The sequence below is a fragment of the Momordica charantia genome (genome assembly GCF_013281855.1).
Source record: "Momordica charantia cultivar OHB3-1 chromosome 5 unlocalized genomic scaffold, Mcharantia_2.0 BLBB01000005.1, whole genome shotgun sequence".
NCBI classification, from domain to species: domain Eukaryota; kingdom Viridiplantae; phylum Streptophyta; class Magnoliopsida; order Cucurbitales; family Cucurbitaceae; genus Momordica; species Momordica charantia.
In genome coordinates, this window is record NW_028275163.1 from 18523791 (window position 1) to 18538795 (window position 15005).

Below are 15005 nucleotides of genomic sequence, written 5' to 3' on the forward strand. Positions count from 1 at the left end.
TTGGTAATTTATTTTTAAAATTAGATTATTTTAAAACTTTGTCCGTAATTTTGTAAATATTGGACATCTCGATTCTTTATTTTTAAAAACCCAAAATTTTCTGCTTGGTTTAATTTTGTTGTAAACCGAATCGAACCATATATATAGCAAAAAATCCTCGAACCCAGCTTGTCTACTACATTCTCGCCGTTCATCCTTCGCCTCAGTCCCTCCCAGCCGCCGCCGCCGCCGCCGCCGTTCCGTCTCTGTCGATTGATCTCCGGCAGAGAACCAAAAACTTCAGTTCGATTTCTTAAACCGAACCGATGTGCACCCTTCAAGTTTCTGTCTGATAACCTTATTTCTGAGTTGTTCCAAGTCTCCAACTTGTGGGTAAGTGATGATTTCGTTACTAGCCATATAATTACTCATTCTGTGTTCTGCTTCTGCCCGACCCTTCTCTTGATATTAGTGTACAACAGATTAATTGGCATTTTCTGCATCCAAGTTAATAGTTTTCTGACGTGATGAATCCAAGTAAATGTTATTCGTAGCCTCTAGAAGCAGCTCCTTGAGTAAATTGACCAACTAAGGAGTGTGTAGGTTTCTCAAGATTATTGTGTTTGGTTTGGGAAGTTGATTGATCAAGCTCTGAATTTCTAATATCTCTGGAACATCTCTAGTTTAAGAATATGGTGAATTCTGATAAGGGCATGATTTTTTTTTTTTCCTTTTTTCTTTTTATGTAGTTTACTTCAATCTAATATCAAACCCCTTTGAAGATTTACTTTGTGATTGTTCCATATTGGGGCAATTTCTTGAGTCCAAGGGCCGAAGGTAGCATTCTGACTTTAGGCATGGCTCTTTTACGAACTGTCCCCTGAAAAAAATCTGGTTGAGGGTGGATAGTTTTCAACATTTTTGTAATGAACGAAGAGCTGCCCCGGCAATTGGCTATTAATGTCCTTGTTGTATCGAATACCGATTGGGGCAATTTATGCTAAAGATACAACTGGAGTTCTTTTCAACTTTGTTAGATATGTGGCAGTCATGTCGAGTCTACGTAATTCTAGGTTCTGGTCTCAATTTTGTACCTATCAGGTCGAGCGCAAGATCTCATCTACTGATAGGGACTATAGTGCCAATTCAACTGTTGCCCGTACTAACTGGCTGATCACAAAGCTTGGAAAAGAAGGAAGAATTGGAGAGGCACGCAGGGTATTCGAGGAAATGCCTGATCGAGATGTGGTGTCATGGACTGCTGTAATTACAGGGTATATCAAATGTGGAATGATTGAGGAAGCTAGGAAGCTATTTGATAGAATTGATGCTAAGAAGAATGTCGTTACTTGGACGGCATTGGTTAGTGGATATGTAAGATTGAGTCGGATTAAGGAGGCTAGAAACTTGTTTGATGCCATGCCAGTTAAGAATGTCATTTCGTGGAACACCATGATTGAAGGGTATGTGCGACAGGGTTGGGTCGATCAGGCTTTTGATTTGTTTGAGAGAATGCCAGAGAGGAATGTGGTTTCTTGGAATACTATGATTACAGCATTGATGCAATGCAGGAGGGTAGATGAAGCCTGGGAGCTCTTTGATCAGATGCCAGAGAGGGATGTGATTTCTTGGACAGCGATGGTGGCTGGTTTGTCGAAAAATGGGAGGATTGATGAAGCCCGGTTGGTGTTTGATAGAATGCCTGACCGGAATGTGGTTTCCTGGAATGCAATAATTACTGGTTACGCGCAGAATATGCAGCTGGACGAGGCTCTTGAATTGTTTGAGAAAATGCCTGAGAGGGATTTGCCTTCATGGAACACTATGATTGCAGGGTTCATTCAAAATGGTAAACTGGAGAGGGCAGTGGATTTGTTCCACAAAATGCCCAACAAAAATGTTGTCTCTTGGACAGCAATGATTTCTGGACATGTACAAGATGGGCAAAGTGAAGAAGCATTGAAGATTTTTTCAGAAATGCAAACAGCGGAAAATGTGAAACCAAATGAAGGAACTTTTGTCAGTGTGTTGGGTGCTTGTAGTAACTTAGCTGGTCTTTGTGAGGGACAGCAGATTCACCAGATAATAAGTAAGACAGTATATCAAGAAATTGCAGATGTGGTATCAGCTTTATTAAACATGTATTCAAAATGTGGGGAGTTGAATATGGCTCGCAAGATATTCGATGACGGATCTATAAGCTACAGAGATGTGGTTTCTTGGAATGGGATGATTGCAGCCTATGCTCATCATGGTCGTGGCCACGAAGCAATTAGTTTATTCAATGAAATGCAGGCATTGAGATTTCGTGCTGATAACGTAACCTATATCGCGTTGCTTTCTGCTTGTAGTCATGCCGGACTTGTGGATGAGGGGTTGAAATACTTCGAAGGCCTTGTAAGAGATGGATCCATAAAACTAAGGGAAGATCATTACACATGCTTGGTTGATCTTTATGGTCGAGCAGGGAGACTCCAGGAGGCATTTGATTTCATTAAGCAGCTTGAGGCCAAGCCATCAGCATCAGTTTGGGCAGCTCTTCTTGCCGGATGTAATGTTCATGGCAATACCGATTTAGGTAAGTTAACAGCCGAAAAACTTTTAGAAACAGAACCAGAGAATGCAGGAACCTTTTTGTTGTTATCCAACATATACGCTTCAACTGGAAAATGGAGAGAAGCTGCTAAAGTGAGGTTGAAAATGAAGGACAAGGGATTGAAGAAGCAACCTGGTTGCAGTTGGATAGAAGTTGGAAATGCGGTACATGTATTTGTAGTGGGCGACAATTCTCATTGCCAATCTGAGAAAATTCATCTCTTACTTCATGATCTGCATACAAAAATGAAGAAGATTGGTCATATACTATATGAAGATTTAGCAATGGATTTCGGTTTTATGATGGTGTGAGACTGAAACTGGTAGCAATTTCGAATTGCAATCTTGAGAAGTACAAATTAGCTCGTCCAGCAATATGATCCTTGTGATTATCGGCCATATGATGGATCTTCGATAGCGATCAATGCCTTGCAATCTGGATGGAGGAATATAAGAGAAAATCCTTTATCTGCTTTATGGTTAGCTGACTAGTTCATTGTTACGAGGGTTATCAGTTCAGACTTCATATAACAATTAAAGTGTACATCTTCTCGGCGTTCTGGTTGGCTTTTGAAATTTTACGGCTTGGATGCAGTTTCTTTTCCCTTTTCTCCGGTCTGCAAAAAGAACTAGTAACAAAGGGATTTCAGGTGGTTTCTGAGATCTTTGCAATCACGGGTAACTAAGATTGATGATCAAGAAGGAAGACACCTTTATCATTTTGGTTTGAAATATTGCCCAACTATTTCATTCTTTCCTGTAAACAATTATTTTTTAAATATAAAAATAAAAGAGATTTTTTTTACAAAATATATTTTTTTTTGTTACGTTATTTTTTTTTTTTTGAACAAAGATACAATTTTTCATTGAAATAGTGAAAAGATAATACAAGTGTTCAAGGATACAAACTTTATTTCAAAGATAATACAAGTGTTCAAGGATACAAACTCCCGAAAGAGTGAAAAAAGAAAAATAAAAATGTAAATAACAGAATTACACATAATTAATAAAAGCTCCCCAATTAGCATAAATCATAGAAGGAGAGTGATGCGTAAAAGAGTCGACAAGAGAACACCAAAGTGAAGCTTTAAACTTAGCTGAATAGAAACTTTCGTCGTAAAGCCTTCGTTTTTCTTCAAATAATCTTGAATTCCTCTCGAACCACAATTCTGATAATAAGGCTTTGACAACATTTAACCATAAAAACCAAACTGAGGCCCATGTAAAAGCTGATAAACATTGTCCCTGGTCTTGAGACCAAAACACCAATGCACATTGAATTGATGGAATAACAGATTCCAACACTTAGAGGCATAGTAGCAATGAAAAAATAGATGGTCATGATCCTCCCCACTCTTTGTACAAAGGCAACAAAAAGAGGGAAGTAGGGCAGCAGAAGGAGATTTCTTCTGAACAATATCAGCCGTATTCAACTTTCCTTGAGAGAGAATCTAGCAAAACACATTAACCCTTTTTGGGCTCTTGGTTTCCATAAAGCAGCAAAGAATTCCTTGGGCATCGATGCATTTGAACCAAATCTTCTTAGTGAAGCAACTGTAAACAAACCAGAAGGTTCAAGACTCCAAAATCTACTATCTATTGTATCTGAAATGGACAGCAGATTTAGAGCTGATAATAATGTAGAAAATTCCTCCACTTCTTCCTCTTTCAAAGCTTTTCGCAACACTTAATTCCATGAACTAGTATTTGAATCCCAAAAGCTTGATACCACACCATTAGGATTGATAGAAAGTATAAAAATTCTAGGAAAAACAGACTTCAAAGGCTCTTTATCAACCCAAGTAGAATGCCAGAATGATACACTTTGACCATTGCCTACTTTAAAATGTACCAAAGAATTGACTGAATTCCAATGTCTAGAAATACCACTCCAAGGACAGCGGCTGCAAATATTCGAGTTGATGGCAGTAAACCAATTTAATGGCTTGGAACCGTACAAACGTTATTGATTATCTTTTTAATAGAAAGTTTGTGATTTTCTTGGTTTTAGAGATGATTTGTGATTGGCTCTTTCTTATATTTCGATATTTAAACCATGAAATCAAGAGAGAGATGGAGAAGTTAAGTTCAATGAGCCTATTAAGTGTTTTTTTCTTTATTTGTTAGATATAGGATCACATTAGAAGTCTGTTGAAATCATATTTGGGTTGTTCTCATCTGGTGGACTGTTTATTTGTATCTTCTTATTACTGCTTCCTTTTAGCAGCAAGTTTCCTGTTATTCATATCCACTACATTTGTATTTGCAGCTATATTACATCACAGGCATTTTATGGCAAGTAGGGAAGGGACAACTAAGTTAATTTCCTGCCCTCTGTTACAGGTCTGTTTTTTTTTTCCCTTCTAGTGGCATTTGTGATCTAAATTTGCCTTTTCTTTTTTTGGAGCTTCCCTTTGATGGCAACCCTTTGTTCTTTCTCCTTTTTGGGAGGATTTACTCTCTCCAAATGAGGGCACACTACTCCCACCAACCTCCCCATTTATTGCATGTCTTTTTGCAAGGAGATAAAAAAGAAGGGAGTGAAATCTATTTTATCCAAAAGGATCAAGGTGCTGATTAGTACTCATCAACTGGTTTCTGGGATTATTTTTTTCTTTTTTTTTTTATAAATCAGCAGTACCTCCCATTTCTAGGGCATCCCCAAGGGACAACATAGAAGATAATAATATTTTGCTCCTTTTTCTCTTTGCTGTTGAATTGTTGAAGTTTTATTGCATATAGAGTTTCTTCTGTGATACGTAATGTGCGGCACATAACTTCAAATAAATGCATGCTTTGTAGCTCAACACTGCATGCCTCAGTCAATATACTCTTATGTATTTCCAATGACTACAATATTAAACTTTTATTTCAGTAGACGGTGTATCGCTGAAATAACTTTCTGTCTTTTTAGAATATTACATTTGACTCGAACTTGCAATCATAGGATGGGGGATTACTAATGCTTTACCAGTTAGACCGCTCAATTGATAGGCACATACTTTAATATCTCATCTCCTTGTTTTTTTTTCCTTAGACGTTTAGGATGATTCTTGAAAGGATAAAAAGTTCTTTTAGTCCGTCAAAAGTACATTTCAAAAGTTTTATAGGGTTTGATTTGATAATCTAAAGTGATTTTGAAATCTCTAGAAACTCATAAAGTGATTTTAGAAAGTCAAAGATTTCAGACCCATATTTCAATAAAGTGATTTTAGAAAGTCAAAGATTTTAGAAACTCATAAACTCACAAAGTCAAAGATTTCAGACCCATCAGTTTAGTAACGTCTCTCTACAAGATTAGTGCTAAGGTGCTGGCGGAAAGGCTAAAGAGGGTTCTTCGGGTCATTATTGATGATGCTAAAGTTGCTTTTGTGGAAGGAAGACAAATTTTAGATGCTATGCTTATTGCGGCCGAGGCAGTTGGGGACTTTGTAAGTATGAAGAAGAGGGGTTATTTAATTAAAATTGACTATGAAAAAGCCTACGACATGGTTGATTGGTGCTTTCTAGATGTTGTGTTGTTGCAGAAGGGTTTTGGTAAGAGATGGAGGATGTGGATTAAAGGGTGTGTTTCCTCAGCAAATTTCTCTGTTTTCATCAATGGGAGGCCTAGGGGGAAAATTTTTGCTACTCGTGGTTTGAGACAAGGGGACCCCTTATCCCCTTTCCTCTTCACCTTGATTGGAGACTCCTTCAGTCGGCTTGTTAATTTTTGTTGTGAGAGGAGAATCATTCAGGGTTTTGCTGTAGGTCGAGAAAGGATTGTGGTGTCACACCTACGGTACGCTGATGATACAATTATCTTTTGCCCGGCATACAAAGGTAATCTGGATAGGTGGTGGGCTCTTATCTCCTTGTTCATTAAAGGCTCGGGTCTCCGTATAAACTTGGCCAAGACTTCTCTGATAGGCATCAATATTGGGGAAAATGAAGCCACTTCCAAGGTAGACAAAATTGGGTGTCGGGTTGAGCGAATGTCGTTTCGTTATTTGGGTCTTCCTCTTGGAGGGAACCATAGAGTGATTGTGTTTTGGAGACATCTGGTGGAGAAGTTCAAATTCAATTTAGAGAAATGGAGAAAATTACTCTTGTCCAAAGGGGTAAGACTGACTTGGCCCAATCTATTTTGAATAGTCTTCCTATTTTCTATTTTTCTCTTTTAAGGGCACCGGTGAGCATTACGAAGGAGATGAATAAAATTGTGAGGGACTTATTTTGGAGTGGAGCTACCTCTCACGGGTGTAAGAACTTAGTGAAGTGGGATATTTCTTCCCTTCCGATGAAGCTTGGGGGCTTAGGCATTGGGGCTTTCCCCCCAAAAAACAATGCCCTGCTTATGAAGTGGTTGTGGCATTTTACTCGGGAGGAAAATGCTCTCTGGAGGAGAGTGATTGCTAGTATTTATGGAGTCGACAAATATGGGTGGTTGACAAAAGCTCCCAAAGGAAAGGCAAAAGGTAGACCTTGGTTCGATATAGCCAAAAATCTCTCTGCTTTTCAAGAAATGGTTGTGTTCAAAGCAAATCAAGGTGACCGGTTAAGTTTTTGGATGGACAAATGGGCTGGAAATTTGCCTCTTCTGGATGAATTCCCGGATATGTTTGCTCTTTCCTTAAAACAGAATGCTTATGTCAAAGATTGTTGGAATGAGGAGAACCAGACCTGGGACCTAGCGTTGAGAAGGGGTCTTTTTGATTGAGAAATGGAGAGTTGGGTGAAGTTAGTACAGAGGCTGGACTCTTTTGTCCTTGGCAGAGAACCAGATAAGATGGTCTGGCACCCTGAGGGGGATGGTTAGTTCACAACGAAATCAGCTTTGTTGAAGCAAATGGACACCGACTCCCCAAAGCTACAAGCCCCCCTAATCAATTTTATTTGGAAAGACTCTATTCCGAAGAAGGTGAAGGTTTTTCTTTGGTCTTTAGCTTACCGAGCTCTAAACACTTCCGAGAGACTTCAGAAGAAATGCCCAAATTGGTCTATTTCCCAGTCCGTGTGTTGCCTTTGTCTAAGGGAAGCAGAATCTTTAGATCACTTGTTTCTACATTGTACGTTTGCTTCTAAAGATTGGCAGATTCTGTTTGAGATTTTCGGGTTTGTTGGTTGTATGCCGAGAAAGGTCGAGGATTGGATGATGGAAAGCTTTGCTGGTGGGCATCTCAAAGGAAAGGCATATTTTTTGTGGAAGTGTGCTTTTCGAGCGCTTCTTTGGAACCTATGGATGGGAAGGAATATTCGCTCTTTTGATGATAAGTCCAAGTCTTTTGATTCTTTTTGTAATAGTCTACATATTACAGCCTCTTGGTGGTGCCATATGAATACGAAATTCTTTTGTAACTACAACCTCTCCATGATCCTTCAAGATTGGAGAGCGTTGATTCGTTAGTTCCTTTTTGGAGGGGGTCTTCTCGTCCCCTGTCCCATAGGCTGTTTTTGTGTTTCTCTCTTTATCCAAAAAAAAAAATAAAGTGATTTTAGAAAGAACACTTCTTCCAAAGTGCTCGTAGAAGAAGTGCTTTTGCTTAGAAGTACTCTGTCAAATATCATCTAAAACTCACCCTTAAACTAGAATGATGATTTCTCCTCTCATTTTGTTGATTTGCTCCAAATTTATTCCTCCTACGCTCTCTTTCCTTCTTCACTATTTTGCCTTTTTATGTTGCAAGAGAAATGTCTCTCTTATCCGGCTTGCAATTGAAATTTTTTATGTGTTATACATTTGAAAAGTGAAGAATTAGACTTGTTTTTTACCATTTTCTCCCTGATGCATTCTTTATCTTTATCATGTCTCTGCTGGCAATTAATCAACAATACCACTACTTTATTGGCAGAATGAACAATATAACCTCTTGAGCCATTAGTCTTACCAAAGGACATTCAATGTAATGTATCCATGAGGGAAGCAGACACCATCTTCAAAAGTCTTTAATCCTTAGCATTTGAAAGGTTTGTGACATTTTATATCTCTTTAAAAGTTTGAGAGAATGTTCATTTTAACTGTAGGAAAAATAGGGTAATTAATTTTTCTTAACAGTTCAACTATTTCAAACTGGCCTTTTGTTTTCCATTGGATGCTCATATAATATAATTTCTCTTTGCAGTTATGGAACTACTTTATTAGAGAAGAATGACGTTACCGTATCTCTGGGAATATATTGGGAATGTTAATAGGATATTAGTAGTGACATAATGGTATAATTAGTTGGTAGTTTGTTAGGGTGAGTTGTTATAAATCACGGGAGTTTATTTTTTACTCATTTCCTTTTGAGAAAATAAAGGGAGTTAAAGAGCTCCAAGGATGAGTATTGTTTCGGGAATTCAGCCCATAGTGAGTGAACTACGGATTGCGGGAAGGCTATTGTTATATATATATATATATTTTTTAATTCTCGGGAAAGCCTTGTAGTAGGTGATATCAGAAGGTCCTAGGTCCTTACTCACTGCAACAGCCCCCAACCAAAGGACAATGCTATTGTTATCTTGTAATTTTTCTTTGATATTGCAATTTAGTTTCTTGTTGTTTTCATGTAATCAAAATCCTAAAAAAATATTCATAGGCCTCGTTGAATTGTTTTTTTTTTCCTTTAAGTTCAATAAATGTGTAAACGAGGGATTGAACCTAAAACTTTAAGAACAGTAAGAAATGTTTTATCTACTTAGTTATCAACCATGAGTTACTAGTTAGTCAAAAGGCTTACTGTTTGGGGGTAGAAACCACGTGGACCACTCCCATCTAGAACGTGGACCCAGGTACAAACTTGGATCCCTCAAAATGAGGAGGATGGGAGCACAGATGAGCTTGAGTACTACGATCGTCTAGCACTAACTTTCTGCGAGGGAGCAATCTTTCTACGAGGGAGTAATCAGGTGTCGAGGAATCGTTCTTTATGTCGTCACGCCACTCTTGCAAGGACATGTATGACATACGAAGTGTCAAGACCTCACATTCCCCACCATCACTACATCCCTCGCCCTATGAAAGGCAACCTGATATCCTCATACAAGGTACACAATATTTTTTCCACACCAAAGTTTTAATTTAAGTATTAAAGAGCATTTGACCGAGCTCCACATCAGTGTCAGTGTTAGTGTTAGTTTCTACTGGAGGTTTATTCTAAGTCTTAGATTACATGTGGCACCTGCCTTGAAATACACATCAACACTTACACTCTTTATCTCGAGTCTTCTAGCATATGTTAGACAACAATGGTATCTTAAATATTAAGTTAAATTGACCACATGAGATGCACATTGTTGATTTAGCTTACAATCTATCTATTAAAAAATATTTAAAAAATTAATTTCAAAAGTTAGTTACAAATAATAATAATAATATTTATACAAGAAAAAGTTGTAATGAACGTTTTGGACGGAATAGGCGTCCTTCCAATCTTTTATGTTTTTTAATCGTCTTTTTCAAAATACAAGATTGCTACACATTTGATGATATGTATTTATCATTCTTCAAAATATCCCTCCTTTCTCAAATCACTTATTCTTCTCGTGGAATACAAATTTTTTGATATTCTTCCCCTTTCCTTCTCCCTCTTGATTTTTTTCTCCTCCTTTTTGTGACTCCATCGTTGGACATCAGAATTCAAACAACCCAAAGAAAAACCTCTCGCTTTTTTTTTTCTTTCCTTGCTGCTGCGTCTCTCTTGCTGAACCTTAAAATTAAAAAAAAAAAAAAATCAAATACACAGATCTATCTCACATATATTTTTGTCCAAATCTATCAGATCTATCTCAAATCTCATATCTATTTTTGTCCAGATGCTATCTTGCTCTCGTTTTGGCCCAAATCTCTCTTGATCTCTTTCTTGCTCTCGCTCTCTCGCTCTAGCTCTCGTCGTCCTCGCTCTCGTTCTCGCTCCCTCTCGCTCTTGCCTAAATCGCTCGGATATCTTGCTCTCGCTCGTCCGCACTCGAATCCGACAATGGTGATGGCGACAAGAGTAGCCGATCTTGGTGGAGCGTATGATGGGGGTAATTTACATGATTTTTTTAATTATTATTATTGTTATTTGCCGATTATCTACATTATTTGCCTCCAATGGGGAAACTATTTTTGACTAGTTTATTATCATGTACAAATCAATGTAATATATTATTTTTAATTAAATAAAAATTTTACATGAATTTAATTACATTAAGTTGTTAAAAATGGTGATCCTTTGAATATAGTGTAAATTTTTTCCATATTACAATTCACCAATCTACTCTATTAATGCTTTAATATAGTTTTAAATTATTTGTACTATTGTTATAAAAATTCGAAATAAACAATAAAAAAAAATTTGTCCGAGCCTGAATTTGAATAAAATTAATGTATGAAAAATCAAAATTAACAAATTTTAAGCCTGCCAAAGCGAGGATAATTGGTATGGTATATATCTCAGTGTAGATGTTGCGATGAATACAACATGATATGTGGACTAATCAAGTTAGCTCGATGTCGTCGGATCCGTCCAACTAAACCAACGTAGCAACCAACCTACATTTGGGACCGAGCTACCAGCTAGAACTCAACCAGAGAAATACCCAAGTTCTCTTCAACCAACGTAAGGACTCCGACCTCAAGCCCGATAATCGACCTAGAGCCCAACAGCTCATAACCACCGATCAGAGCAATTCCAATGACCTTGTCTCCCCCCACTACCTATAAAAGGGATATTCTGCCACACTGCCATTCACTCAAGCTCGCGCCATATTGATTTGAACGTTAGAGTGTTTGTTTCTTTTTCAGGTCCTTCTTACTTCAGGTTGCATATTGTTAACTCGTCTCTATTGTCACATGGCTAACCTTCGGTAGCTCGACATAATTCTACATCAACAGAAATGTCGATGTCTTAATTTCATGGAAATGTCAATGGAAATATTGATAAAATATCGATATCGATGTATATTTCTAAAAATATTATAAAAATAAAATATTTGTGATAAATATTTAAATCAACAAACAAATATTTCACTATTTATAAATAAGTTTAAAATGATTAATTAATAATATGTTGATATTTTGTCAATGCTCTTCATATTTTGTCAATTTTTTTGTATAGTATTATGAAAATGTCAATTCACGGCCTCATATCAATGTTAAATTTGTAGTCACATAGATATGTCGATAAAAATATCGATATATGAACGAAAATTTAATACTCTAACTTTTTTTTTTACAAAAATAAAATAAAATAAAGTTAAGTCTGCATAGAAAAACAAGTAGAAAAATAATTAGTTTAATATATTGTTTGCTTAAATGGTTTTATTGTAATTTACCAGAAAAAAAGAAAAAGAAAAAAAGAATCGTGGCACATCTCTCGTCTTCACTTTCAGCTTCCCTCCGTCTGCAATGGCTGCCTCCAACTCTGACTCAATTCCTCCAATGGTTTGTCTCTGAAACTACGAAGTCACGTTTTTCTATTCTGGAACGCACGGCGGAGGGCCATGGCAATGCCGTGGCATATGGCGTTTTGGATGGCCGAGATGGTTTGGATAGCTTTGAGCGGCTGGATTTCTTCTTGCTTGGCCTTCGCCGACGAGGTCGCCGGCTCTATCAGAACTGGCGATATTGGCCCTTTCCATATTGGCTGACCGCAGCTTCGGCTTCATCGATTCGGAACGCTCTGGTTTGTAAATCGGATTTTTCTGATTGTTTTCCATTTTGGCTTTCTCCGTGTCAATTATTAGTTGCTTTGACTTTTGGAGATTGAATGTTGGTTTCGCCTTCCTCTTCTTTTCTTAATTGTTTGTGTTGTCTGGTGATTCTGTTCCTGAGCTGATTCTTGTCCATCGGAACTGCCTTGTGATTTTCCTATCTCGGACTTGTGCAAATTATGCTCTTCAATTGCTCGATAATATTAGGGCTATTCTCTGGATCCTCGTGATGGACTGTGATTAGGAATGCCATTGCGGAACAATTATTGTACAGAATCTTGTGTTATTCAAGAAATTGAAAAGGTTGCAATTGCAATATGAGACGTGAGTGGTATTCTTTCAACTTCTTGCTAGCAAGCTTAAATGGAAAACATAGGGTAGGGTTTCCAATTTCAGATCCAGTTTTTTTTTTTTTTTTTTTTTTTAATAATTTTGCACATTTTTGGAAAAGTTTGGAGTGCTAATATGCAAAGTTTTTGTGGCTGTATTTTTCAGTAGTTCATCATTATGGATGTGATTGATACTCTACAGATCCCTGTTAAACCGAGTCTCTTACGGACTGATACTAACTTGAGTCTAACTCAGTGTCCAAAAAAAAACTTCAAAATCAGTTCTTTTTTAGTGTAATTTGATCATTGATCATTTGAATTATGCCATTTTCATCCGGAGAAGGTTTAAATGGTGAAAATATGGTTTTAACTTCAGAGTCTTCATTTCACTGTTGAACTCCCATATACTAAATCTGATTTTCTTCATCAATGAGATGAGATGGGTATTATTCAGTTACTGTGGAGTTGTTTATGCTCTCTCACGTTTTCTACTCTTTCACTCTGCAATCTATTATCAGTTCCCTACTTTACTTTCGAGGTAATTTTCAATTGAATATTCTCCTACTTTTCGGAGTTTACCTCACTTGAATTGATCGATACGTTAACTATTTGTCAATATCAGATATTTCCTACTGTTTTATGATAAGTGAAAATTAGCCAGAAGATTATTTGTTTGGCCTTTGGGATATATGGTTTTATGGGGCATCCTAGTCTGTAAGTAGGAGCCAGTCAAGATATTCTTTAGATTTCTAACACTCTAATTGTCTTTAATATATCAGACGACTCTGCCAACTCGGTGATTAATATCTGTAGTGAATCTAGAAAAAGATGGCTGGTTCTAATCTATTTTGTATAGATCTTATCCTCTTAGTGAAGCTCTCAAAGTGCAAATTTACATGTAATTGTAGCTATTAGTCCATGTTATGGGTGGAATTTTAAAATAATTATACGCCTGTGTGACACTAATTGGTCAGGTCACATAAGTAGATTGTGACACACACATGCCTAGCAAGGCAAGATGAGAATGCCTAGCTTAGAGCAACGTAGAACAAGCATACTTGTAGAGCTAAAGTGAGAAAGTTCATCTTGATGTAGCTACATGCCCCAGCAAAAAGGTCATTGAAACATCCTCAAGTTGGTGGATTTCTAGGTGCTTAGACAGATTTTGAGGTTGGAGTACCTCAAATAGTTATTCTCCTTTAACAAGCTAATGAACGGATGACACATATCCCTATAGCTATAGATTAGGTCATTGTTCCTTACAAGCTAGATATGTGAGGGTCGGGGAGCTCATCCCAGTGCAATGAAACCTACTTGTCTGGCAAAGAGGTCAATGAAACTTCCTCGAGGTGGTGGCTTGGCTAGAAATTATTCACCTTTAGCCAGCTAGTGGACAAATGACACACGACCATAGAGCGTTGGGTCATTGTTCCTGATAAACGAGATATGTAGCCATGGAGGAGTTGACTGACTAAAGCTTCCCCAACTTTCGAATCTGTAAATTTATGTTTGTACGCCTGCCAAAGATGATAAGCACTTACGTAATTGTCACGATGTGCTCTGCCTTTATATCTATTAAAGTCTAGCACATAAAATAATAGCAATGACAAATCTCATTTCACTTGTAGTAGACTTGAGAGGTAATATGATTGATTAGTGCAGAAACAGACAACTATAATTGTATGGTCTAAACATTATAAATTTCCAGATCCTACTCACATGATTAGCAATGGTACGAGGGTGGAATTTTATTTTACTGTTTCCCCCCTCTCAATAGGTGAAGAATGAATATGTTTTTTTCATATGCAGGTAATCGGAGAATGGCAGATGCAAAGATATTTTGATGAGTACAAACTATAAAAGCTGAGGAACAGAAGTTCTTATACTGGACTCTGGCTACTGCTTCAACTTCCATCCTGAATTGGTAAATTTTGTATATTCTTGAGTCGTCTGCATGTTTTATGTAGTTGGAATGCTATGCTATGGCCCTGAAATCAATTTTCTGTTTTTTTTTTTTTTATCATGATTCAGAAAATAGCCACGAGAAATTATCTTCATGTATCACTAACATGTTAGTTCGAATTAATTGTTGAAAATAGTTTTCAAAATCGCAGAAGAGGAAAAAAGTTCCTACATTGATATATGTGAAAGCTGAAAGTTTTTTCTTTAGAATGAAAATTTAGTTGAAAACATGTTTTTGTTAGTTAGTCAAAAAATGTTTGGATGTTTTTTCAGTTTGTCGAGAATGTTAGGGTGTCTTTTCAATTTAGGCTTTATTGTTTAAATTTTTTTAATTTAGTCTTATCTTTTAAGAAATTTCAATTATACCATTTCGATTGAGGAACATCATTAAGTTTACATGACATAATACTCAGTAAGTTGGAAACAATTTTAGATGATGAATTAGGCTATTGAAAAGAAGAAAAGTAGTCAACTTAAGCATAGTCT

At 37.0% G+C, this 15005-nt stretch overlaps 2 protein-coding genes across 3 annotated transcripts; both read left to right on the top strand.

The window, feature by feature from the left end:
• The first annotated feature begins 160 nt into the window (after positions 1-160).
• On the top strand, positions 161-10560 carry LOC111025012 (Pentatricopeptide repeat (PPR) superfamily protein). Of its 2 annotated transcripts, none has more exons than XM_022302862.2 (6): positions 161-372; positions 1081-3252; positions 4844-4917; positions 8406-8520; positions 8676-9579; positions 10348-10560. In XM_022302862.2, exon 2 carries the CDS (start codon positions 1210-1212, stop codon positions 2884-2886), a length of 1677 nt encoding a protein of 558 aa, XP_022158554.1. In that variant the 5' UTR covers positions 161-372; positions 1081-1209; the 3' UTR covers positions 2887-3252; positions 4844-4917; positions 8406-8520; positions 8676-9579; positions 10348-10560. The 2 variants fall into 2 exon arrangements, with proteins under 2 accessions (XP_022158554.1, XP_022158553.1); XM_022302861.2 differs by having other exon boundaries at positions 214-372; positions 729-3252.
• A 1321-nt stretch (positions 10561-11881) lies between these two features.
• LOC111025007 (uncharacterized) lies at positions 11882-14700 on the top strand. Its single transcript, XM_022302852.2, has 2 exons — positions 11882-12200; positions 14367-14700. Exon 1 carries the CDS (start codon positions 12019-12021, stop codon positions 12163-12165), a length of 147 nt encoding a protein of 48 aa, XP_022158544.1. The 5' UTR covers positions 11882-12018; the 3' UTR covers positions 12166-12200; positions 14367-14700.
• Positions 14701-15005: the final 305 nt, after the last annotated feature.